At 43.5% G+C, this 27935-nt stretch overlaps 2 protein-coding genes across 2 annotated transcripts; both read left to right on the plus strand.

Annotated features, from left to right (window-relative positions):
• The first annotated feature begins 626 nt into the window (after positions 1 to 626).
• Positions 627 to 4018, plus strand: LOC310865967 (cytosolic iron-sulfur assembly component 2B-like). The gene is made up of 5 exons (XM_083775201.1): positions 627 to 896; positions 2249 to 2328; positions 2636 to 2761; positions 3072 to 3117; positions 3563 to 4018. The coding sequence occupies exons 1-5, from the start codon at positions 773 to 775 to the stop codon at positions 3664 to 3666; spliced, it is 480 nt and encodes a 159-aa protein (XP_083631327.1). The 5' UTR covers positions 627 to 772; the 3' UTR covers positions 3667 to 4018.
• A 1339-nt stretch (positions 4019 to 5357) lies between these two features.
• zfand4 (zinc finger, AN1-type domain 4) lies at positions 5358 to 27919 on the plus strand. Its single transcript, XM_083774499.1, has 13 exons — positions 5358 to 5604; positions 8872 to 9227; positions 12206 to 12281; positions 12517 to 12584; positions 13078 to 13324; positions 14336 to 14480; positions 15332 to 15782; positions 16413 to 16802; positions 17090 to 17291; positions 17933 to 18086; positions 18381 to 18435; positions 21869 to 21986; positions 26531 to 27919. Exons 2-13 carry the CDS (start codon positions 9041 to 9043, stop codon positions 26664 to 26666), a joined length of 2229 nt encoding a protein of 742 aa, XP_083630625.1. The 5' UTR covers positions 5358 to 5604; positions 8872 to 9040; the 3' UTR covers positions 26667 to 27919.
• The last annotated feature ends 16 nt before the right edge of the window (positions 27920 to 27935 follow it).

Raw genomic sequence — 27935 nt, forward strand, 5'->3', positions numbered from 1 at the left:
ACGACTTATAAATCCTAAAGCCTAGGCTCTGCAAGCTCACAATGTGACTTGTATATCTGCTATTTTCAATAGATTTGTTGAAATGAGACATTCTGCATGATGAGTAATTAATACTTTTTCTTTTGGTACATTTTGAATTACAGACTTGTATTTGTATTAAAACAGAGTATTTCTACATTGAAGTATTGATACTTTAATAACTAATAAGTAAAACAAATGATTTGTTTGGTTAACTGTATGTAATGTGTTTTATTTTCGTTTTATTTTTCGTTTTATTTATTTCGTATTATTGTCAAAACATTTCGTGATAATATTTTATTTGTATTTGTGCTGCCATGGGGATGTGTGGGGGGGGAAATATATGTCAATTGTTTTGAAAATACTTCTTTGTACTGTAAAATAAATCAATAAACATATGTTTAAAAAAACAAAAAAAGTAAAACAAATCGAGTACTTTTTCCAGGAATACGAACACTTCATTCATATTTTATTTGGCACAGCTGTAGGGCAGCCTGGGTGTAAATGAGCGTCTATGCTGACATCTGCTGGACATACCTTGTACAACAAACTACCACACACACACACACTTTCTTTTTTACCCTAAAGGCTTTCCGTATTGAGGAAGCGTTTCCTGTGATGTAATGTAAACATGAGCAGTGAGCACACTTATATATCCAGTCAGTCAGTGGTGAAGTAACGTTACATCAGTGGTGACCAGGAGAATCCAGGAGACATTTAATTGTGTGCAAATAAAACGTATTATATTATAGTGATGATGGAAGCTCAATTGAGCAACGCCAACCCTCACATCTTCTCTCGCTCTGCCGACAGACTGCTAACGGGTGATGACGAAGATGAAGATGTGCACGATCCCATCGACCAGAGAGAGATATTCGATATCCTTCTTATGATCATCAAACAATCTGTTATTATTTTTATCATCTAGCATGCGTGCTATTCTATTATACTGGTTTTAAAGCTGCCATGGCTAATCAGAGTTAATGATGTTACTGATTATTATAGTAATTGTATTTAATTACAGTCAAATGAGTCAATGATCAGCATAGTTATAGCCCTGGTCCAGTGCTTACAGCGAGTCTATAGCCGCAATTTGCAAGTCTAGATTTCTTTATAATGGGATGATTAGTTTCATCCCATTATAAAGAAATCTAGAGTTGCAAATTGCGGCTAGCTCTGGACCAGGGCTACAGAGTTACATGATCACATCTCATCATAGCTATATATTGACATGATCCGATGATCGGAACAACTTGTTATAATGTAAGTGTATATTGTGTATTATATTGATATGGTCAGGTGTATAATGATTTGATATAAAATTATATATTGATTTGATCAGGTTGTAGCCTATATCGAATTTATCGATCTGGTCAGGTGTGTATAGGTGGCAGGCAGCAGTTTGTCTTTTATAGAGACTTGTTATACAAAAATAAGTTGTCTCGACTCTTGGCTATAATCTGGTTCATAAAAATGATAACTGGTAATAATCAGTAAATAGTAGCCTAAGTGAAGTCTGTTTATCATAATCTTCATGGTGTCATACTACCCGCAATTTGCAACTCTAGATTGTTTATAATGGGATGATGTAAAGTTGCAATACGTATTTGCAACTCTACATCATCCGGGAGTCAATGGAGGGTACCCTCCATTGACTCCCTACTCATCCAAATTGCGTTTGCGATCTGCTTGTATTAAACGACTTTAAACTCACCAACATTGCAGCTCTAGGCAAAGCTTGAATGATCCTCTTTCAATCTGCTGAGCTTTTGTTTAATAGAAATCCACCGTAGACATGTTATGAGCTACTTTCTGTCAAGAAATTCTGTGCAGGTGATTCTTTTTCTAAGTGCTGGAGTTTGGAAGCACGCATTTCTATGAATGGGAAACAGTCCATGTTAGTGACAGGATATCCTCTGTTATAATGTCCCCTCGGGCAGCAATATTTTATTATTTTCGTAGTGTTTATTCTTTTTCCTTTCTTTGAATAAACCGAGAAGCGTTAAAGAATTGTGAAAATATATACAGTAGCAGATCTAGTGAGCTTGTAATTGCCTATTATATTTTCGCAATTTGTGACATGAAAAAAGTGTTTGCCTATAATGACGTGCCCAAAAATTGGGATACATTATGAATTGACGTCTTTATTCAATTATCAGTTTTAATAAATAATCAATTACATTGACTAGTTTCATCGTCATGTCAGCATTTACATCTTTAACTGGATTACATCTGATCAAATCCATCAACGACCCCGAACACCCACTGTCTCTGGAAGAACTGAATGTGGTGGAGCAATGCAGAGTCAAGGTCTGTCTTTCTGTCTGTCTGTCTGTCTGTCTGTCTGTCTGTCTGTCTGGTGATAAGAATTTAGCGACCTGCTCACTCCGTTCGGGCCTCTCCCCAGGTTGGCAGAGAGAGAGTAGCGCCCAGGATTACAATTTAGGCAATTGGCACCGGGTGAAAAATGGGATACATAATCGTGGGATAAAAATGTAAAGGGGAAAGAGCTTCTGCAGCACCGGCCCACTACAAACGGGCTCTTCATTTAGTTTTTTTAACAAATAAACAACAGCTGTACCATATCTCTCTCTCTCTCTCTCTCTCTCTCTCTCAGGTGAATGATACAGAGGGCTCAGTGGATGTAGAGTTCACTCCCACCATCCCGCACTGTAGCATGGCGACGCTCATTGGCCTGTCAATCAAAGTCAAGCTGCTACGCTCCCTGCCGGACCGGTTCAAAGTATGTGTGTGTGTACACAGTACACACACATTGGTGTGTTAACACTACAGAATATAAGCTTGTGCTACCTATAGACTAACAGGTGCATTTATGTACTTAAGTAAAGTTTAGTAAAGTGTATCTTTGTTGTGTTAAATAACTGATTTTATCCAATCGGGACAGAGAGTTCAGTACAGGATAAACAACTGCATTGTTTTAGGAGTTCATATCAGTTCAAGATCAAATGCACAGACCTGCTGTCTGGAAATCTGAAATCAATTGTAAATGCTTGCTTTACTGTCCATTAGTAGTGTGTTTGGTTCTTCCTCAGATTGACGTAAACATCACGCCAGGGACGCACGCCACAGAGGATGCAGGTAAGAAACACAATATGATTCTTATATACTGCATGCACTCCCTGTGGGGGTGTGGAACGCGTGTGTGGAATTTGAAGTCAATGGAGCGGTTAGACGTACACACCTACAGAGACTTGGTGCATTTATAGATAGATATCATCATCATTTTTCGACCGTGGTTCGAGATCATGGATTTCACAATGCCATGCCAGACTTCCCGGTCCTTCATTGCCATCCCCAGTTCCTGCGTACTGATGCATGTGTCCCTAGCAATGGCATCAGGGAACGACAGCTAGCGATTCAGGGCTGGAGCCAGGCTAGTGTCTCGGAGCCATAGAGTGGAATCGGCTCGACGGTCGTCCTAAATAGATAGATATGCAGTAGATAGTAATTCTCTACATTCTGTTATTATTAATTTAATATACATTTAGATTATAATTCTCCACGTTGTGTGTTCTTTCTTCAGTGAACAAGCAGTTGGCAGATAAAGAGAGAGTAGCAGCAGCTCTGGAGAACGCACAACTTCTGGAGGTGGTCAACCAATGCCTGACGGCGAACCACCACCAATGACAACTGCATGCCAGTGAGATCTGGGGAACTCTTACCTTCTGGAGATGGTCAACCAATGGCTGACCACCAATGCGTCAGTGAACAACCAATCATCTCTGAGAACCCAGGATCCACTCGTTTTCACCGCTTCAGTTTTAACTATAGTCTCTGTGCATTACTGTGTCCCATGGCGTCGTTTCATTGGCCATGCATTACTGTGTCCCATGGCGTTGTTTCATTGGCCATGCATTACTTTGTCCCATGGCATCGTTTCATTGGCCATGCAGCACATTTGAACTTGAAACATAGGTGTCATTTGTGTTTGCCCTTCTGATTTCAACTATGAAGATGCATTAAATGCATAATAAAGGATAACCACATACAGTTTGTACGTGGATTTTTCTGTCTATCTAAATATCTACATGCATAAAATAATAATATGTAATAGTCATAGCAAATTTTAACAAATTGTGTTTTGTGACTGAGCAATGTTCCCGCAATGTGATTCACTTCACTTGTATTACATAGTCTTATGTGTACCCATGTACAAGTCTCGGAACAGCTCCCGCTAAGCATAGTGGAAGCAGAAAGTCCCTGGTTCGATTCCCGGCCCCTGTCGATGTGTCCCTGAGGTAAGGAATTGCAATATTTATATATTATTTATATTTAATTCATAATTCCAATGCAACTCATGTGGTTTACCTTAAAAAACGTTTTGTCCCGACCCGACCCTTTAGTGTGGTTTGGGCTTAAAGGGCCACTTTTTGATTGATTGATTCATTAACAGATTGGAGAATTACAGTAGATTTCAAGCACAACTCAATACAAAACTATTAACTGTGGATGACACCATAAAGTATTACACTTGTTTACAATAAGGCCCACCATGTTCAATTCATCATAACAATTAGAAACATACAAATATACTCTATAGGCTATAGCCAAAAACAGGAAATCATCATAGAGTAGTGTGGAAAAAGGGGTGGGTGGGGGATTCAGGTTTTACAGGGGCCAGTTTCGAATTGCAGCCGTCCGTAGGTGCCCTTTGAGAGTGGTTTTGAAGGAGTCAAGGGATTCACATGTCTTAATGACTTGGTACGGCGTTCCACATTTTGGTGGCATAGGAGCGAAAATAATTTAGTCCCTTGTTTGTGCCGAAATAAGTGAGCCCAGTGTCCATGACATCATGGAGCCCATGGACACTTTGAATTACTGAAATATCTAAAAACACATTTACCCACATAAAAACCACAGGAAAGTATATTTCTTGTCTCTCAAACATTAAAATAAGATCTGGTTGCAAAAGGGGTGAAGTGGCCCTTTAAGGCTTTGAGGTTTAAGGTCAGATGTAGAGTTTCTGGCCTGTATGCAGAGCTAGGTGATGATCCATGTATGGCTATCCAGGGTTTAATGAGGTCAGTGTCATGATCTTCATAATGGAGACGCCGGACATAATATATAGAGCGTGTACTGAGGCGTGACAGACTGACGACATTTATTAATTGTGTTTTTATTATTATTATGTATTATTACAATAAAGCAGAGACCCCTAATGTCCCGCCCACCACAGCCAATGCTCATTGGTCAACACTGGACTCCCTTCCTCGCATGCGACGACGCAGATTGGCCCTTTTCCCCGTCAATCAAGAGGCGTCACAAAGGTTTTCTTTTTTTTTCTAACCTGGTTGTTGTTTTGTTTGACAGGTGTGATGATGACTTCTACAAACAACAAAAACACCTTAAAAGACATCTCAATAATACACCGGCTTCATAACATTTAACAACCTGGCGTCCATAACGTTATTATTAGCGTGTAAAACGCGGTAGAAATAATGGAGCTCGCTTTCCTCGCGCATTATTATTCCTTCGACAACAAACGTTAAAAAGCAGGAGTTTAAAGGACGGGGGGAATCAGGCTAGCTAGCTGGCTAGCTACTAGCCACAGCCAACCCAGCAAAGGTAGCCATTGTTTGAGTTGCTGGCTAACATACTAAAGAGTATTGTTTGCATTTTATTCTTGTATGAATCTATCCTGTCTTTTAACTGTCTTTATTTTTCCTGTAGGCTGCTTGCATGAGAAACAAATGACAAAGCAATCTTGAATCTATAACGTTAGCTTGCAGATTTAGCATTTTCAGCTAGCTTTGTCATTGTGTGTATGCTTAATATAGGACTGCCTGCTTGGTTTAAACAGTATATATTTATAGGTTTGAGACTTCATGGAACAAACAGATCCGCAATATTGTTTTATTATGGCATTTATTGACGTGACCGTTATGGTTGTATAGTAGCAAGAGGTGTGCTAGCTAGAAGCTCCATTCATTCCCGAAGTTCTCCCGTTGTTACTAGTCTGTAACAGTGTAACCGGTTGGTTTGATGTCCAAGCCTGGAATTGGGGAAGAAACGGTTGCTGGTTGTGGCCAGTTGGCATTTATACGTTGCGGGTTTGTTACTTTGTTGTACGGTGATCGAGGCGAGCCAAGGCAGAATGACGTGAACAACAGTCTTGACCGTCCTGTCTGCAAAGTGCACACATGCACAACCAGGCTTCAGCTAAATAAGCCAATGAATTAATTTCAAGGACACTCAGTTTGGCTGGCATGCATGCATCAGGCCACGCAACCCCATTCATATACCATTTATATTATTACTTAGCCCTCCAAGCAGAACCCAATGCTACTGAAGTTTCTGACATTTGTTCGACCCAGTGCATTGGGTCCTGTTGCACCACTACCATGCCACCTGGTACGCAGCCATTCTTAAACATAAACAACATGTTTAGCGCCTGTCTGCGCTCTTTGACGACATTTTTTCGTGTGAGCGTTTCTGAATATGTTTAGTATAAGTACCCATACATGCCGCTGCGAATATCTCCTGTGGCGAGGAAGCCGTTAAGTATTTTTAATCTTTGTTTGACCGATTTGGTCGCTTTGATTCTTCTCTTCCTTCCTTTTTATTGACACCTCATTGTACCGCCTATCTGGCTAGCTAGTGGCGCTATAGCTATGACAGAGCAGATCAGAGGCAGGGACGTAGCCGCACAAGCCAACCGCACACCGGGAAGAGGTACAATAAACGGTAAACAAACAAGAAGAAATAAAGCGACCAAATCGGTCAAACAAAGAATACAAACAAAAAATTAAAAATACTTAACGGCTTCCGCGCCACAGGAGATATTCGCAGCGGGATGTATAGGTACTTAAAGTTCCCGAATTCAGAATAACTCAAGCAAAAAAAGGCCGTCACACGGCGCAGATTCAATCTTAGAGAGCATGTATACTTCCGCGTTCCGGAATTCCCATACGAAAATATAGTTATGACCAGGGACCCAACATAAAACTCATCAAAATTTCAGAAAAGCTTTATGTAGGGTCCCAAAAGGGGCTAATTATTACTCTGGTACCCCAATGTAGTACACACTACACTTCTCTACATAATAAGAATCCAGTGTCTGGTACCTGCCTACCTGGGTCCATTTGTGTACTTACACAGACCTGAGTCCATTTGGTTCCTAACTATCATCAACCATTTAACTCAGAAATAAGCCATCCCCACCTCCAAAACATGCCAATATGGCCATGCATATATTCCTAATAAAAATATATGAAATGCATTTAATTATTGTCGGGACACACTTTCCTGTGCCAACATGCTAGCCGCAATTTGCAACACTAGATTTGTATAATATTGGGTTGAATCTAGAGTTGCAATACCCTCCATTGACAGCCCATTGATCAAACTGGAATTTCAGATCTGCTTGTATTAAACGACGTTAAAACGTTAGTGTTGCAATTGTGACTACCAGCACACCTGATCAACCTGAATGTTGGCCAGAGAGCCTTAGAGGGACACAAAACTATATATGTTAATGCAGTGTAGAAGACTTTCCTGGGGGTCTTTGTGCGTAATGGTTTTAGATATTTTTGATTTTAGCAGTGAGCCCAGTGTCTCTGATGTCATTGACACTGGGCTCAATTTCTTCCTGGAATAAAATCCCCATAATGCTTTGTTGCACTGCTCCTTGTGGATGTGGGGAGGGCTGTCTTACTGAGACAACATGTAGTCCAGGAAGGACATGAGACCAGTGTCCATGACATCAGAGACACTGGAAAGTATTCTAAATCTCATCTAAACGTCATTAACATGTATTTTTTTGCAAAAAGGGTGAAGTTTCCCTTTAATATGACCTGCTGAATGTTTCATGACAAAAGGTTGCACATTTGTACCCTTTTGTCATACGATCAGTCGATCATGCCAATGAATTTACAGAGCGTGGAAACAGTTTCGGATAGGTTCACCTGTCAGGGTCAGGGATTGTGTGTGTGTGTGTACTGTGGAAATGTTCATTAGAGCCTGGCCCTGGTTGGCAGGCAACGCTTTTAGTTGCACAACACAATTCTGTTTGTGTTGTCAAGGAAATACTCTGTACCTTTACCTACTGTGTGTGCGTGTGTGTGTGTGTGTGTTCCTTACAAATAGGACACGGGGGTAAATAATCCGGCTTTCCGACGGTAAAAAAAGTTATTGCCAAGAAGCTTTGTTGCTAGAGAGACATAAACCAAACACACATCCAAACTTTGTGTTTGACTTTGATGTTTAATATACAGTATGTGTCAATGTTTTTCAGGCCAAGGAAGGATCAGTGGTTCTCAAAGTGGGTTCCAGGGACCCCCAGGGGTCCTTGAGTAGGTTCCAGGGGGTCCCCAGCTAAATGGATAGTTAAGAACCAAATGGACCCTCATAGGTCTGTAAACTATTGTTGGAATGGAATGGAATGGTTCCATTTGTGCACTCTCAGAGTTAAATAAACATTGGTTTTACGATATAATTTGGGGTCTGAGAGTTAGAAACACCATTAAATGGGGGTCCGTAGTCCAATGCATGTAAATCTGGAGGTAACTCTGAACAGCGCTGTCTGACATAACAGCATATAAGTGTGTAAAACAATTTCTTTGTGTTTGCGAACGCAGTGAGCACTAACTATGAGACCCTGCAGATCATGTCTGTGTGTGTGTCTGTGTGTGTGTCTGTCTGTCCCGCTGTGACACCACCCGCCCGCCACCAGAGGGCGCAGCTGTAGCACACACACACACACACCCACACACACCAGAGGGCGCAGCTGTAGCACACACACACACACACACACACACAACCACACACACACACTGCGTTCGCTTCCCGCGTTTGCGCGTCTTACTTGTTTCGCCTCTCTCTTATTATCCGCAGCTGTGGTGGTCATTGTCCACGATGCCTGGCCGCTGCGAGGGCAGCTATCGGCTCCCGGTGTCCCCCCTCCTCCTCCCTGCCACCACCACCACCACCCCCTGCTCCCGGGACGGACCCCCAGCTCCTTCTCACACCTGAAATCCTCCCCCCGCCCTCACGTTCAGCCAAGATGGCCGACAGGAAGGAGCCACCGTTCTACGACGACGACGACAGCATGGGGACCTTCCAGTACAGGCTGCCCTTCTATGAGACCATGGAGCTGTTCATAGAGACGCTGACGGGAACCTGCTTCCAGCTGCGCGTGTCGCCCTTCGAGGCCGTCGTCTCCGTCAAGGCCAAGATCCAGAGACTGGAAGGTAAAAAACCCCAAAAAAAACAACACAAGTCTACTAGGGGTGCAGCAGTTAATAAAAAAACGATTCATTAAAATTAGCGATATAGTCCAGTGGTTTTGAACCATTGGCCCGGGCACCGCAAGTGTGGTCCTTGAGTGGTGTTCCAGATGGTCCCCGGCTAGATGATGGAGAGTTGGTAACCAAACTGACCCTTATAGATCTTTAACTCAGTAGAGTGTAAAATGAAAACAAATGGACCCGAAAGGGTCCATTTGGTTTCATTTTACACTCCCAAGAGTTTAAATTATTTTTAAACCTATATTCATACTCCAGTTGTAGGTGATAAGGTGACCACTGATAACTACAACATGACGTCACGCTGCAGTGATAATAGACTTTCTGCTCACCCAAACACATCTCTCTTATACTAACCACTGTTTTGGTGGTCACCTTATCACCTAAAACTGTAGTATGAATAGGCCTTAAATTTCATCAAAAGGTCCGTGCCTCAAATACTGAATAAATAATGACCTGAAAATGGTTGAAATTGGACCGTGAGGTACTAGGTTTGACGCCCTGAAAAGGGCTCCTGGGAACCTCCATTGGCTGTTTATTTTGTCACTATGGGGGCCCTGCAAATATTACCAGCCCAAGGGCCCTCGTGGGGGTTAATCCGTCCCTGGGCATGTTGTCTCAGTCCTTACAGAGTCAAGCTGAAATCAGGGTTTCTCAAAGTGGGTGCACTTAACCCATTTAGACCTGAGAGAACAGATTCTACAAATGTCTTCTAAATCATGACAGTTTTCTGAAAAACCTATGTTTCTATGTCAGTGGTTCTCAAAGTTTTCATGTCAAGGACCCCAAAAACTATCTAATTGGCTACCAACCCCCATCTGAAAATATGTTGTTCCAGGGACCCCTCCAGAAGCAAAGATTTGAGTTAAAAACGTGTGCAAGAATATATATTCAAAGATTTGCGCCACATTTTCACGATTTTTCAAAATCCCTGATGTCATCGCTATAAGGACACATGCATCAGTAAGGCGTATATCTCGTTTGTGTCGTGATGATGATGACAACCTTGTGGATCTATTTTTTCCCACTATTTTAAAAACCTTTTTTGAGACATTGTCATTAATAAAAGCTACAGCATTTCATTTGACAGCTGCCATTCAATATTAACATATTTAGGCTAATGGAGTGAAGACTAGGCCTGTCACAATTTTTACATAATCACCTGATTGAACTTATTTGTGCCAATGGATATTATTCTGCATACTATTACTCATTTACATTAATTTGTATATATAAGAATAAACATCCGGATGAAATTAACCAAAATGTCATTAATTCCAAGCCGTTGTCCATTCATCGTATTTACCAATTCGTCGTTGACTGAAATGTCATGATGGTGACAGCTCTGGTGGAGACTGAAGAAAGATGGCAAAAACAATGTAACATTTATTATAATTACAACCTATTTGGCTGCTAAATGAATTCATAATGTCTTGTGTAGACTATTATTATTCTCATCTCAGCTCTTCATTTTGCCTTTAGGGGGCAGTAATGATTTGTGTTTGGCATCCTTGCTGGATTGCAGGACAAACACTTGGTCTGTTCAGGTGGTCCGGGGACCACCTGGGGTCTTCTCGGTGTCCCCAGCAAAGCATAAACATCAGTTTAAGTGCCCTCGGCCGTAATTTTTCTTCCACCCTAAAACATGATTATATAAGGAGGAAGAGTCTTTCAAAAAAAGTGTCTTTTAGAGTAGTTGTTAAAATGTCGTTTTTATGTGGACACGCCCACCAGTTCATTAAGTAAGCCTGGTTTGCCTGGTGGGTGGTGATGGGTGGGCGTGAATCTCGTTTGCGTCCGAGCATAGGCATGCTCTGGCCATGGTAACGCCCTGCCTGCCTCTGATTGGCCTACCGACACTGCCAGTCTTGACTGCCCTCCGAGATACGAGGTTACTCCGTGGTGGGAAATAATACAAGAGAATGACAGCTTGGCACGCACGCCAGAATGCAGCCTTGTAGCTAATTTGTAAGTTATATTTTTGTAGAAGAGTCAAACTAATATTGTTTATGCCGTTTGCTTTGATGGAATAATTGATTGAACATGTACGCCGTAACATGATTTGATTTGGGTGTGTTCTAAATAAAGTGTAAAAGGTCTCTTTTCCCTTCACCTTTATCCTTTTTAGTATAATATAGTATTAGTTTACTTAAACTTTACTATAATACACGATAATCATTAACACTTTATTTAGAAGTACACACCACCCAAATCAAATCATAGTACAACATACACGTGTGTTCAATCAATTATTCCATCAAAGCAAACGGCATAAACAATATTAGTTTGCCTCTTCTACAAAAATAAGTTACAGACAGTTCTCTTGTATCATATCGTACTTGTATTATTTAACCTTGCATCAGACTATCCAGCATAGCTATATCCACAGTCAAGGACATATCAGGACAGTCAAGGCAGTGTTCGGTATAGGCCAATCAGAGGCAGGCGGGGCGTTACCATGCCTATGCTCAGACACAAACGAGATTCACACGATGGGTGGTGATCCACCTGAAATAAAGCCACACCCACAGCTGTTGTATGGTAAAGGCCGAGGGTTTGGGGTAGGCGTTGATATTGTGATATATTACTGTTTTTTTTTCATTGGCACGTTTGACTCTCAAGGTTTCAGCCTCCAGGAATGTGTTGCGATGCAACACTTTGCTAGCTTGTAAATAGTTTGGCTATTTTCGAAAGCATTTGAAAAATTGTGATAACCTTCAAACAATTTGTAAAGCTTTTAAAAACAAAAATAAATCTCTGGTATGAAATAGTTTCAGATGGAGGGTTTGGGGGCGGGGGACTGTGGCCAAATACATAATTAATTTGGATGTCCTTGAGATGAAAATGTTTCAGAACCACTGATCTATGTGATAATGGAACACTCTGTCTGAACATTTTGTTTTTGTTTGTTTGTGTCTCTAAAGGTATCCCTGTTGCCCAGCAACACCTGATTTGGAACAATCTGGAACTGGATGATGAGTACTGTCTTCACGATTACAGGTGTGACCTTCACCACTTTATTAATTCTGTTAACAATTCTGTTTTCATTGTGTACACGATAACAAGGTTACGTTCGCCAGTTTAATGAAAACAGAAATGTGTGTGTGTGTGTGTGTGTGTGTGTGTGTGTGTGTGTGTGTGTGTGTGTGTGTGTGTGTGTGTGTGTGTGTGTGTGTGTGTGTGTGTGTGTGTGTGTGTGTGTGTGTGTGTGTGTGTGTGTGTGTGTGTGTGGCAGCATTGCAGAGGGCTGCACATTGAAGCTAGTCTTGGCAATGAGGGGAGGCCCCATCAACACCAGGAGAGGTATAAACTCACCTCAACTACTGACCCTTATATTAGGGCTCTCACCATTACAACTTTACACCTTTTAGGCTTCATAATCACAAATTGCGCAGAGCAGATATGACAAATACCTTAAAGACATCACTGATGTGTTGTAAGCTTGTAGATCTGCAATTTCTGCTATATTTTGAAAAATGTTTCAAAACGTATGGACAATCTTCATCATAGCAACGATTAACGATTATGCAAAAATAATTTCTCAAATAATAGTAATTAGGCGATTATGTAATAACCGTGACATGCCTACTGACCCTATGGTAACATTTATGGGTACCCGTCGCCGTTGTGGAGAGTCCTAGGTTAGCCGTGTTTTGGCCAATATTTAGTAAAAAAAACTAAATGCAAGCGATCTGAAAAAGACCTTGGCAATTGGCAACTAATTCTGTACAGTTGACCAGTTAAAATCCTAACGGATCCCAACCCTAGTAACGTGGTGTTTGGTGTGTGCCGTCAGTGACCGTGGAGGAGCCCATCAAAGATGTGAGTGAGCTGATGGAGGGGACCAGCAGCAGGGAGGAGGGGGGCTGGGAGAAGAGCCTCCCCAACAGGCAGACCACCTTCAGGGAGGAAGGGGGCTGGGAGAAGACCCTCCCCAACAAGCAGGTCACCTTCCTGGTGTACCGCGACGGAGACCAGCTCAACTTCTTCCGCGTGGTTGACCGTGGAGACGGAACCCTCACCCCTCTCTCCCAGTCCTTGAGGTAAGTAAGCCTTCACAGTTGAGGTTGTTCTAGTCGTAGCCTGGCCCAGCCGGCATGCTTTCTGGTATAGAGGGGTGGGTAGCCTGGCCCAGCCGTCATGCTTTCTGGTATAGAGGGGTGGGTAGCCTGGCCCAGCCGTCATGCTTTCTGGTATAGAGGGGTGGGTAGCCTGGCCCAGCCGTCATGCTTTCTGGTATAGAGGGGTGGGTAGCCTGGCCCAGCTGGCATGCTTTCTGGTATAGAGGGGTGGGTAGCCTGGCCCAGCCGTCATGCTTTCTGGTATAGAGGGGTGGGTAGCCTGGCCCAGCCGTCATGCTTTCTGGTATAGAGGGGTGGGTAGCCTGGCCCAGCTGGCATGCTTTCTGGTATAGAGGGGTGGGTAGCCTGGCCCAGCCGTCATGCTTTCTGGTATAGAGGGGTGGGTAGCCTGGCCCAGCCGTCATGCTTTCTGGTATAGAGGGGTGGGTAGCCTGGCCCAGCTGGCATGCTTTCTGGTATAATGGGGCGGGTAGCCTGGCCCAGCCGTCATGCTTTCTGGTATAGAGGGGTGGGTAGCCTGGCCCAGCTGGCATGCTTTCTGGTATAATGGGGCGGGTAGCCTGGCCCAGCCGGCGTGCTTTCTGGTATAGAGGGGATTGGGGGGGGGGGGGGGGGGGGGGAGTGTGATTTCTGGTATAGATGGGCGGGTAGCGCATGGAGCTTGCGCTGTACAATTAAAAATTTAGGCATTTAGCAGACGATCTTAATCCAGAGCGACTTACATTAAGCAAGAACAATAAACATGGCAATAAATCATATGTGTTATCATGAATCATACGTATGGTAAGAACGTAACGGTGGAATAATGAAACTACGGTATGCATATATACAATTTAGTGCTATGTTGTATTATAATGGTTCACCGTTCCCATGGAAACCTTTGCAGAAAGACGGCCACATACCTGTTGTAGGCATAAACAAAGTTAGGTGTGACCGACCGTAGCCTAAGACTGCCTTTCTTTTTGTTGGCAGCGGCGGCTCGATGTATGACGTGTACACGGAGGACGATGACGGGGACTCGTCTGCAGCCGCCCAGCACAGCCTGGAGAACAACATCACCATGAGTAAGATGAAGCTGCTCAAAGCCAAGATGGAGGACATGAACCTCAACAAGAAGGTACTGGCCATAGAGAATTAAAAGGATAGAGACTGAACCAGTAGGTACTGGCCATAGAGTATTAAAAGGATAGAGACTGAACCAGTTGCTCAGTGGCGTTGTTTAGATCACCCGGAAGAACGTCTACTTCCATGAGTAGACCTCATCCATCGATCAATCGTCGATGTCGTTTGAGAGCGAGATTTTAATGTGAGATTTGAAAGCGAGATTTGAAGGCGTGATGTGAAAGCGTGATGTGAAACCGAGTTTTGAAAGCGAGATTTGAAAGCACGTTTTGAAAGCGAGATTTGTTCCACGTCACGTCATGTTCCACGTCACGTCATGACAAAAAATTACTTTTCGTCACTTTCATCAGTGATGAAAAGTGACGGAAAGTGATTTCCGTCACTTTAATCATTTTTCATCACTTTCCGTCACTTTCATCACTTTTCATTGTCACCGTTTAGAATATACATAAAAATAAAACATTTCTTTTTATAAATTAGTAGTAAATTCAATTAAGCCCCCATAACTCACATCTGAATGCAAATTACATCCTGCACATAATTCTACATACATTCAAACTGACTGGGGAGGGAGTCTGGGACATGATGTGGTATAGTTATTCCAATGTCCTGAAGTGAAAGATTATGTCAAAAGATGAAGGAACTAAAAGGTTTGTTGGAAAATCTATTATGTCATGATAAAATGATGATATGGCACACTGACTAACTAGAAAATAAAAACATGACACTTGTCAAAAAGGTTGCAGACCTGTGGCATATATAGCACTGTAATCCAGACTTCTGTGCATTTAGACTTCTGTGCATTTCTCTCTCTTCTCTCTCTCTCTCTCTCTCTCTCTCGCTCAGCCCAAGAAATCTGCTAAGTTGAAGCCACGCCCCCCGGTCTACTCACACCCCTGTGGTGGCTCGTTGGGCCCGCCCCCTCCCGGCGGCCGTCACCATCACCACCACCGCCTCTTCCGTGCCCTCCCATTAGTCAACCAGTCGCGCCACTCGAGCTCAAGCACTCAACTACCTCCAATCAGGGACCACCACTACCACCACGAGGCCGTCGTAGAGCCTCCCTCCTCGACTCACCTGTCTGTCTCCAGGCGAGCCCCGCCCTCCTTCTCCTCCGCCTCCTCCTCCTCCTGTTACATGCTGCAGGAGGAGGAGCCGTCGTGGGAGGAGGCGTGTCTTCCCGTGGCCCGGCCCCCTCCCAAAGTGTCCCGCCTGGACATGGGCGGAGCCACCCGGCTGATGAGGGACTGTGTGTACCCGCAGCTTCCTCCCCTGGCCACCAGGGGGCAGCATGAAGGTTGGTTTGTTTCTGTCCTCCACCAGGAATGTGCAGAATGTTTTTTGAGTGGTGCAACCACTCGTACAACCAGCAATCAGTGGTCATGAGCACGAGTGGTGTGCGCATGCGTGAAATTGGAACACGGGTAATGCTGCGTGCGTGCATTTATTAATACCAGTAGGGGTTGCCAGAAACAGAGAGAGAGGTAGTGCTGAGAGAGAGAGAGAGAGAGAGGGGAGTTGCACCACTCGGTTCACACAGGTGTGATTTTAGATCTCATGCTGGTGGTGGTGGACTGTTATTCGTCTCAAATGCTCAAATAATAATGAATAAAAAGTTATAAATATAAAAAGTTTGGGAACCAGTGGCCTCACCACCAGCATCAGATCTAAACAACATAGCCGATCTACAAGCTCACAACACAATTAGGGGATATTTACTCAGGAGTCAGGACTAGGGTTGCCCCGATCCGGTCATGTGATTGGAAATCAGGGCCGATCATCACGTCATTTTCAAATGATTGTAATCGGATCGGGAGCCAAAAAACGTTTGGGGAAACGTGGTTTTAGAGTTTAGACCGATGCTAGGTTCATCGTGTTGACATGTGAGAAGAACTGCCGTGCTAAAAGCCTGAATTGTGACTCGCAGGGCCCTTCGACGTGGCCGAGTCCCGAGGCGGCGGCGAGGCGCTGGCGTTGGGGCTGCTGGAGGAACCCTCCTCCCACGGACCCCCGCTGTTCCAGGACCTGCTCTCGGACCCTCTGAACCTGGACGTTTGCACCATGCAGGCTGAGGAGGAGGAGGAGGAAGGGGGGCCCCTGCATGCGGCCCCTGGGGCGGAGACCCCGGCTCCCCCCTCCCTGCTCAGCACGTACACCCTGGGCATCGGCCCCCCGTCTCCGCTGCCCTCCTGCGCATCGCCGTGTCTGGCCAGCAGGGGGCTCCATCATCATCATCACTTGGACTTCACCCACTCGCCCCCCGCAGCGCGGTCTCACGTCCAAGCACAACACCCCCCGACGACGCTGCTCAGTCCAGGTAGTGTTTTGTTATTATTTCTATGGATTAACATTTCCCACTAGAAAAGCAGTTCCTGCAGAAACTGCGCCGTCTCGCTGAAAACGAGAAAAAAAAATGCATGAGCCTGGGTTCCAGCCTGATTCTCTGCGTTCCGCCCATCTGAAAATGTCACTTCGCTCACATTAGCACATTTTGGAAATCTTTAACCCTACATGACCCAAAATAGGGATTCAATTATCGATGTATTACTGCACAATCGATTTTATCGCTGAGTTAAATTTGTAACCGTTGGCCTTTAAATCCAGGCAACGTCTCGCCACGCCCGCCCACCTCGCCTCCTCGGCCCGCTCGACTCCGCTGCGTCAAAGTGGAGTCGCCGGGCAAGAGGTCGGAGGTCATCTGCAAGAGCGAGGCCCGGAGCATCACCAAGATGGCCAACCAGGCCTGCAAGGAGCCGCTGGGGACACTCAGCAACGCCCAGCTCCTCGCCTCGCTTGCCTCCGCCAGGTAAGGACCGCCCGTCCGCCACCGGCGTGACATTTAACTCCACAATGGAGGCTACGCGTGTGACACTGACATCATCATCATCATCATACCCGGAAGTTATGCGGGAACGCCTACCTACTGAGTGGCAAAAAACTACCTTCTGGCATTGACAGCCCATACATCCAAACAGAAATGTCTGATTGTACTGAATGTCCTTCATACGGAAGGAAAGATCTTGTCTATGAGATTTTTCTCTTGGAAATATCGGTAGAGGGCGCAGTGGAGTATTCTTTTCCCAGTGAAAATAAAATCCCTTTCTGGCCAAAAAGTGCATTTTATACGTGTGGTGGGGGGCTCAGAGTGCGTCCACTAAGGAAAGTAGTCTTTCTAATAACACAAGCCGCCTTTGTATTTGTGAGTAGGTGAAATGTTATTTTTATTAACAGAGGAGAGGCTGGCCTGCATTTCATTGCTAGCCAGGAAAGAGAACGGTCACATAGCCTTAATGCAACGGCAGCAAAGGGCATTAGGGCTATGGCCCAGAGCTAGTGTAGGACTACATTCGCAACACATGAATATACAAAGAAATGACTCAATGACCTGTACCAATGATCACAATACAAAACAGGCCATTTTACTTTAAAAAATATTTTCACAAATAGGGCTGTTGCCGGCAGCGGGGAGGAAGCCCTCAGACTGGGCTTGGCGCTGCCCAGTGCCTCGGGACCGGGCATCCCCATCTCCTCCATCCACCATCTCCAGGAGGACCTCATCCCACAGATGTCTCCCTTGCACAGAGGAGCGGCTGCTTACATGGTGAGCATCACGGCTTCATCTTCACTCCACCCATTGAAGCCAGGAAAGCGTCCGTGTCGTTTATGGACACTGACTGAAACAAGGCTGGCATTGAATGAGTTGAAACGGGTTGTGGGACACACCAGACTGCAGGTGTCGTCTATAATCTCCCTGACGATCCAACTCCATCCTGCCGAGCAGCCATGTTAGGCAGGGTAGGAGAGGGTCGTCACAAGAGAATTGCCTGTTGACATTATTAAGAGAGAGAGAGATGGAAAAAATAATCATTGTGACGTTGTGGTGTTGTGTTGTCAGGCCTCCAACAGTCTGGGATCAGCCGGGGGACCGTCCACTTCAATAAGGAGACTGGGTGAGTGCACACACACACACACACACACACACACACACACACACACACACCACACCACACCACACCACACCACACCACACTACTTTGCAATTCCTGGAGGAGGCTGGTGTTGATGATGTTCCATAAACACAGCGAAGAAAAGTGCTTGGTTTGTTATTCAGAACGGTAAATTCCTTAAGTCACAACATCCCACTGTCCCTTCAGTGTGGATGTAAACTTCAGTCATTTGGCTCATCAGAGCATTATTGTTGGTATCGGCAGATAAGGGATAAGATATCCTCTCCCTTGGAGATGGACTGCTGAGGTGAAGCGCAACACCTTCCACCGGCTACCATCAGCACCCAAGAATAAGTAAGCCTTGCCGAGCCATGAGGCCCATAGGAGCCTCTCTCCTGTTTCTGTACCCATGAGGCCCATAGGGGCAGGAGCCATGAGGCCCATAGGGGGCCCATAGGGGCAGGAGTCTCTCTCCTGTTTCCTTAGCGTAAGACACCACCCGAACCATGACTTATTTACGGTGCAAAAAAGCCGTGCCACTCATACGGTGAGTTGGCGTTGTGCCTGTGATCAAACCCAGAACCTTGGGGGCCAAAGGCAGAGTGCTCTATCAGCTGAACTACCTGGACATAACATAACAAAACATGCCCCAGGATCCAAAAGTAGTGGTTCCATTCACTCTCATTGAATGGCGATCAATATGAGGCTTTCAACACCAAACGGCTGCAAACAAAGTGGATTGGCCACTTTATAAAAGAGTCTAGAGAACTAACATCAACGTATGTCCAGATATTATGGATCGTCATGGTAGAACGTTCTGCCGTGGCCAGTTAGCTGCATCACATAAACCCCGGTTCTACCAAGGTTAAACATGGTTTTAAGTACCAGCAGATGACTAGCTGTTTTCTTGCCTTGAGGCCTTTTGAGGAGAATGAATGCCTTCGGTCAGGGTCGGTGGTATTCCACGAGTGCTGATTTTTATGAGCAGTGGAGCTGAAAATACATGTTCTGAGGAAAGAATATGACAGTTTACCAGAGGTTAGAAGATGAGTGCAACGGAACACGCCTCTCACAGAAGGGAAGCAATGCATGTTGTTTGAGCAGATGAGCAGTCACTAGTACAGCAGAGCACACTTCCCCCAAGGTTTTAAGCATTTAACGTGATAATTGAACATTCACAGAAGACGCCACACTCTTCCCTTTAAAGCTTAATTAGTAGCAGCTTTGTTGTCACATCACAGGTTTAGAAGCGTAAAGAAGTGGGTGGAATTAGTTATTTTCGTGTGGGCTGACTGGACTCACATCATTGTGTAGTTTGTGTGAGAAGAGAGAGCAGAGTAGTAGTAAAACGACATATAACTACTAGAGATTAGAGAAAGAGCTCACTGGAGACGCACAGGACTCCGTCAGGTCTGGTAGATTATTGTGGGCCAGTAATGTTTGAAATTGAGTCATTATAGAAGTGAGTGGAATCTGTAGAAGTTGAGTGATTCATGTTGATGATGTTATCGCCAATCAGGATGAAATATGAAAGATCTGACGGGTTCGTCTTGATCGCATGACTATAGATATAATGTATACCGATTTGCGTGATTGTTTGGACAAAATGTGTTAAATTGCCCCCTGGTGGCACTAAAAAAGACGATGTGAATTGCTTCCTCGGCCTAGTAGGAATGTGTGTGAAAATTTCAATTTAGGCATTTAGCAGACGCTCTTAATCCAGAGCGATTTACATTAAGCAAGAACAAAAGCATGACAATACATCACATACATAAAAAAGTAGCTAAGAACGTAACGTAAGTGGAATATCTATATAATGAAACTATACATATAAACTATACATATATACTATGCTATACTATATAGTATAGTATAAAGTTACACTTTATAGTATAGTATAGTAAAGTATGACTACATACAATGCAATTCTGGTGCTGTCTACATAACATGCAAAGTGAAACATTTGGCCGACCGGTTGTGCTCTGACCTCTATGGATTCGTTGATATATGAAAACAAATATTGATATATTCTAAAAAAAACTGTTCTTGATTACACGATTGATTGAAACGGTAATCAATAGAATAATGGCTAAGAAGGTAATTGATGGTTGCAGCTGTGGTCATGTCCATTGCAGTTGTTGACTCATTGTAGAGTGTTTGCTTAGTGAGGAGGTGTGTGTGTGTGTGTTGTACGTGCACGCTTGTCTATCACAACTAGTCTAGATGAAAAGGGGGGTCCGCGCGCATAGGGTGGATTTTCTTTCCGCAACCAAGAATGTTTATCGCAACCTGACAGAATCTTAAAGTACACCCTTCAAGGATTAAGGAACAGGTTGCGAAAAAACATCCACCCTATGCGCGCGGACCCCCCTTTCCATCTAGACTAAACACATTACAGAGGACACAGCCACACGTCCCAAACCACATATCCAATCCCATGCCCTGCTGCCTTTGCCAGTTCCCTTGTTATCTGCTCCGGTATTCCCCCATCCCGTCGGCACGCTCCATAAAGCCAGCCAGGACACACACACACATACATAAATTTACACCCAACCAGAACACATGCACACATCCATACATACCGCACGCACACACACATACATCCATGTCGTCCATGTCCAAAACGGTTACTTTTTCAGGATTCAAATTAAAGAATAGCAGTTCTACAAGATGTGACGTGTTTTGAGTGTGTACTGTATGTACATCACCTTTTTTTTCTCCCTTTTTGTGTGACACTGTAGTTAGTATGACAAACTAGGGCATTTATAGAGAAGCAAAAAAAACCTGTACTTGATTCCACTGGAGGAAGAAATATTTGTTTTATTTCAGTAAAAGAAGCAAATAAATATAAAAACACAATTTCCCCAATTGAAATACACACCATTACAATATAAAAACACTTATTACAAGTAAGTGTGATTTTAAAAACACTGGCATCAAATTGTTCCAACCCACCTGACGTAGAAAATCTTCTAAATCCTGACAGTTTTCTGAAATACCTATGTTTCTATATCAGTGGTGCTCAATATTTCATGTCGAGGACCCCAAAAATTATATTTAATTGGCCACTGACCCCCATCTGAAAATATCTTGTTCCAGGGACCCCCCAGAAGCAAAGATTTGAGTTCAAAACGTTCTTGAGTGCTTGAGTACATTTCTTGAGTACGTTATGTGTAAACGACTTTTCCAAAACGAGCCGTGTGGTTTATGAGCCGTGAACATAATGATCAGAGCAGATAGGGAGCCGTGCCACAAACGTTGTTTTCTTTAAGAGTAAGACCCTTTCAAATGGAACCCAGTAAAACTGCCATTAAGCCGGCCATTTTGTGAGATATCAGCGGTGCGTAAGATGTATTGCCGCGATCACGGTTTTTTCACCGTGTGGATCCGTCGGCGTGTCTGTGAAGTGTAAATGAAACGTGTGTGTTTTTCGCAGGCACTCCAACCTACCACCTACCTCCAGTCAAGGCTCCCATGGGCGCCAAGAAGAAGAGCTCCAAGCATTGCTTCCTCTGTGGTAAAAAGACCGGCCTGGCCACCAGCTATGAGTGCAGGTAACTCACTTCACATATAGTAGTAGCCTTTTAAAGACCGGCCTGGCCACCAGCTATGAGTGCAGGTAACTCAACGCAGTAGCCTTTTACTGAATCTAAACATTCAGAGAAAGGCTTTACAAATAATGCAACTAAAGTTGAAGCTGATGAATGGTTTCTTGACCATGATTGGAATGTAACTGGCAACCCACCTGAAAAAGTACCGGTATTTTACTGTGTATTAAACAGGTTGAGAGACGGGGACACTGATCAAACACTCTATCTGATAGTGTTTGATCAGTGTCCCCGGAAAAGTTAAAAGCTCTATATTGTATATCACAATATATATATATATATATATATATATATATATATATATATATATATATATATATTAGGGCTGTCAAATGATTAAGAAATTTAATCAGATTAATCACAGCTTCAAAATTAATTTAATCATGATTAATCACCATTCGAACTATGTCCAAAATATGCCATGTTTTCCTGTTTATTGTTGTGGAAATGGAAATATAAATGACAGAAAGCGGATATACATTCGTTTTTGAATGTTTTTTGTTTTCTAATGCATTTAGTATAGACATGATGTGATGTGAGCATTTGTAGGCCTAGCCTACACTTTGAGTTAAATCAACACTGGCTTTTGGCCATGTAGACTGCGGTCCCCCAGGAGGAAGTCACTAATGTTGCTCTGGAGAGGGAAGTCTGGAACACTCTGGTGGAGCTGTTGCCCCCGCGACCCGACTAGGGATAAGCGGTTGAAGATGGATGGATGGATGAATGGAGACTGGATGAAAATGGCCTAGGATACTTTCTATCAATTTAATTTGGGGGTCCTTGAAATTAAAATAGCTGAGAAGCAATGGGTTAAACTGTAGACTATAGTTAATTGAAATTCACAAAATACAATAATGGCACATAAGCATTTTTGGAAACAGGGCTTGGTTTAGAAAAGCCTATATTTTGCGCTAAAGTAATTATTGAATAACATAAATGTAGGTTTTAAGGCTAGAATGGCATTGTAGTGGACTGTAGTGAGAGGCGAGATTGTCTCTCCTTCATTGCGGGACTGCAGGACTAGTCTGGAGATAGTTAGTCGTGAATCAGCTTCAGTCAGTGTTTTGGTTCGTACCTGGAGTGGTGCATTATCTCCGCTGTGCACAGCAGCACGGGGAACTGTATATCCATGGTCGTTTTCAGTTGTGTTTGTTTTGGTAATAGCCTACTGCAGGCGCAGCCATGCTGATTCACGTAATCGCGTAGGACAAAACGAAACCAGCCGGACAAACATTAATGGCATTTTCAAAATGTCCACAAGTTGCGACGGACCCGAGTGATTCTTGCAGCGCGCTGATAGCTAACACTAGTAGTGTGTGTGTGTGTGTGTGTGTGTGTGTGTGTGTGTGCAGTGTAGCCTAATGGGGCTTTGCTAGGCAGACAAAGTAACGCAACAGAGTTACAGAATCAAACCACTTTGCAACCAAACTACAATACACAAGCTATCTCTCTGGTGTTGTTCAATCATGACTGTGTGCTACACAGTGACAGATTTGTTATGCTCTGGACGTTCCTGAGCCGCGCGCACGGGCGCATGTTAGGGGGAACACTAACATGCGTTAATTGCGTTAAATATTTTAACGCAATTAATTAACGCAATTGATTAATGCCATTAACGCGTTATGTTTGACAGCCTTAATATATATATATATATAAAAGTTTTCTTTTTTCAAACTAAAACGTATCACTTTAGTAGTCTACCTTTAAGTGCCAGTGGGCTTTCATCGCTTGGTTAATTTTCCAAACGTTAGCCGCCGTTCACTCGTTGTCTCACAGCTGTCAAGTGTTGTTAGCCTGATCAAAGCTTCGCCCACCATCACTTTTGTCAGTTTGTGACACTTGCCTCTCCCTTTGGGGGATCCCTCCCTCAGTAAGGCCTGATGCAACTGTGTGCAACTGTTAATTTAAATGCATCAACTTGAATTCACTGTACAGCCGGCCGCCTGCTGCTGGATTCATCATTTTAATCGCCAGCAGTTAGGAACTGTGGTCACGATTGAGAGAGAGAGCCCTATTCCGTGTCAAAGGCAAAGTATCACGCTGGCTTCTACTTTGTCCATGATCCAAGCGGGGAGGATTGTGTGATCATCAGCGTGGCCAAAGTGAATCGATCATTGTGGAAGAGGAAGAAGAGGGTGAAAGAATGATAGTGAAACGACATGCTCTGTTTTCTGTGCATACTGTTTAGTTTGTATGCAGTGTATAGAGCCGCGAATGCAGTGATGTTCTCATGACTTCTGTCGTACGGAGATGCATGGGATAAAAAGGGTAAAAAAACAAAGAAAAATACTAAACGATATTTGTTAGGGAACACAGCTCCGAGCCTCCCCCGCGGCTATTATAGCCTAAAAACAAAACGTTTGCAATGCATAAAGGCTAGCAGACTTTTGTTTGTATGGATGGATTGATTATATAGTTCTCCACTCAAAATGAGATAATTCCGAGCAGAATAATTCATACATGTAGGCTAACATAGTTATGGATAATAAATATTCTTGTTGCATCAAACCCAAAGTATCGTTAGGCTTTATGGATGATAAATATTCTTGTTGCATCAAACCCAAAGTATCGTTAGGCTATATTACTTTCATGCATAAAGTTATTCTGACAGTTTTTTCCTGTAGCCTACATTTTACAGCCAGAGACCAACCATGGCAACCAACTAATATGATAAATCATTATAAGTGTTTTTCCTGTTGATCTGAATATTAATTGATTTACACTACAGAATATTATGACTGAGCTGTCATCGTTTCCTGATGAATTGAAAATGGAGAACCCTGATGTAGTCTTTTCTGGTTTTATCCTCATAGCAGGTTTTGTATTGCCTTTTGTATTGACCTGTACCGTAGTTATAACTACCCATTCTGAATGAAAATGTCAATCAATCGTGACCTGAACATTGTCCATAGCAAAGGTGTGTTGTGAAAGCGGAGCTGTGTTCACATCTTTTCGTCATCGAAATTGTGATGACGTTTGTAATAGTGGCTATTATACTTTGGACTTATTTTGGGGTCTGTGCCTAAATCTTTTATTTTTTTCTAAATAGTTTTTTTAACTGGACATCCTTAGGGGGTCTTTGATTGATATGCGTCATTATTTTTAAAAGGAAATGTCCCTGCTTCCCACCCTTTAAGTTTGAACAGTATTTTCAGTTTTCGGTATAGAGTGGAAAAAGTAGGGGGGCCAAGTGTGGAGCCCTGGGAGACATGGACCAATGAAGTGTGTAGTAGAGTTGAAGTGGTTAAACCATTTAGACCTGACACTATATTCTACAAAATGTCTTCTAGCCTACAAAATGCCCCCCAGTAGGCTGGCTACCTTCACATTCAGTAGATCCTGTGATCTTTTGTGGCCAGATATAATTTCTTGGTGTCTAGTAGGACTATAGTAAATAAATAAAAAATAAAAAGCTATAAAATGTTGTCAAAAGATACATATTTATCCCCATGCTCGAATGCCCCCACCCCCCTGTCAAAAACAGCTAAAATCCCTAAACGTAAGAAAGCAGCAAATGAAAAAAAATAACACTCATCTTTTACTTTCTCTAATAACAACCTAAAACATGAACCTTGGTTGATAAAAACTAAAGTTGTCCAACTTGTCCTTGAAGCATGCTTCACGTTGTCTTTGGAGTACTGCCATTTTTTTTAAAGCCAGCTAAGCATTATTTTTTATAGCTCATCACACAGCGTCAAGTGTCGGGTATCATTTTATATTCCTTTCATGTCACTGCCTTCCATGGAAAATGACGTGTAGCCTGTTTGAAGATGCTAGTGTGCACACTGCACAGCATTAACCTTTCTGCCTTCTACCCTCTGGGTTTCATTTGTCATTCGTCCTGACATCATAAAGTATGAATCCAGTTGATATGACAGCCATTGACCATATATGGGTGTGTTAAAGGCCAGTGTTCTCCTGCAGTAACGCAGGGCATGACCAAAATTGCTGGAGAGGACAATTTCCTTCCTTCCTTTTCACAATTGGTTCTCTGTCAATGTGTCAAAAATAGCGCTCAGTGCTCTATTTCCGAACGCGCCCAATATATCTTTATGACACGTACTGTGTATATATAGCAGTGACGCCACACAGAAATGTTTGTGTGAGAGGGAATTCATTGCCATAACGTATCTAGTCACATTAACGACTAAATTGGGCAGAAAAAGGTTTTCACTTTTTGTGCCACTAAAGTCCTCGCTGTGGTTTATGGTTTTTCTTTCGCCTTTATTTTATATGTTTTATAGAGGGACAGAACGTAGGCTGACAGGAAATGGGGGGAAGACATGCAGTAAAGGCCGTCGGGATCGGGAGTCTAACCCACGGCACACTGCCAGACTAGATTACCAGCCAAGGTGCCTGGACCACTGAGCCATGGCCCAGGCCAACAGGGAGCTTTTATTCTGAAGTGTTCCGCTTTAAAGGAGGCAGAAAAAAATACATTTTCCTGCATGCAATAATAACCAGAATGTGTTCCTGCTAAATTTCCTCAGGTGCAGCCACAACTTCTGTGCTACGCACCGCTACGCAGAGACCCACGACTGCACCTACGACTACAAGAGCGCAGGGCGCCGCTTCCTCCAGGAGAGCAACCCCACCATCAGCACCCCCAAACTGCCCAAAATCTAACCCCACCATCAGCACCCCCAAACTGCCCAAAATATAACCCCACCATCAGCACCCCCAAACTGCCCAAAATATAACCCCACCATCAGCACCCCCAAACTGCCCAAAATATAACCCCACCATCAGCACCCCCAAACTGCCCAAAATCTAACCCCACCATCAGCACCCCCAAACTGCCCAAAATATAACCCCACCATCAGCACCCCCAAACTGCCCAAAATATAACCCCACCATCAGCACCCCCAAACTGCCCAAAATATAACCCCACCATCAGCACCCCCAAACTGCCCAAAATATAACCCCACCATCAGCACCCCCAAACTGCCCAAAATCTAACCCCACCATCAGCACCCCCAAACTGCCCAAACCAACCCCACCATCAGCACCCCCAAACTTCCCAAAATCTAGACCTTTTTTTAAACCTCCAGAACCACATCAGGCCACGGACCCCACCCCATTTGATACCGTTTTGTTATCTCTGGGACTTACAGTCATCTACACTGTAAAATCATCCTTATTTAACTTGCGTGCAAATGGAACCAAATGGACATGCGAGGGTCCATACGCACGCTCTCAAGAGTAAAAGGCCCGCAAGGGTTCCATTTTGGTTACATTTGTACACTCTTGAGTTACAAATCGGTAAAGGGTTTCACTGTTGGTTCTATCTGTACTCTTGGAGTTACAGACCCATCGAGTGTCCGTTTTGGACCCCCTGATGGTCCCCTGGACCGGACGTTGAGAACCAGCGATATCAGACTCCACACAGACCTCAGTCTCCGATCTACAAAAAAAGAAGAAAAACATAAACTTCACGAGTGGAACGTACAAATGAAAGATGACTTTTATTCACCGCTGTGTGCTTTTTTTTTAATCACCCAAGTTTGCTTATAAAACTTTTAATTCATAAACGTATATATATCTGAAAAGCCAAGTGTGAAACCGACAACAAGAGATCTACAAATGCAGAAACGGCCCGAGTAGCCTTTACCTCTCTGGACAATGTGAAAAACTCTTTTAACCCATTTAGACCTGAGGACGGTTCTACAATGCCTTCTATATCCTAAAGGTTTTCTGAAAAACCCGTTTCTATGTCAGCGGTTCTCAAAATACTTCTTGTCAAGGACCCCCAGAATTATCTGTATTTGGCCGAAAATATGTTTTTCCAGGTACCCCCCAGAAGCAAATATTTGAGTTAAAAACTCAAATATTGAAAGATTTGTGCCACATTTTCACGATTTTTCAAAAATAGCAGATCTACAAGCTTGTAGCGTA

The sequence above is a fragment of the Protomyctophum parallelum genome, assembly GCF_964188405.1.
Source record: "Protomyctophum parallelum genome assembly, chromosome: 10".
Lineage (NCBI taxonomy): Eukaryota > Metazoa > Chordata > Actinopteri > Myctophiformes > Myctophidae > Protomyctophum > Protomyctophum parallelum.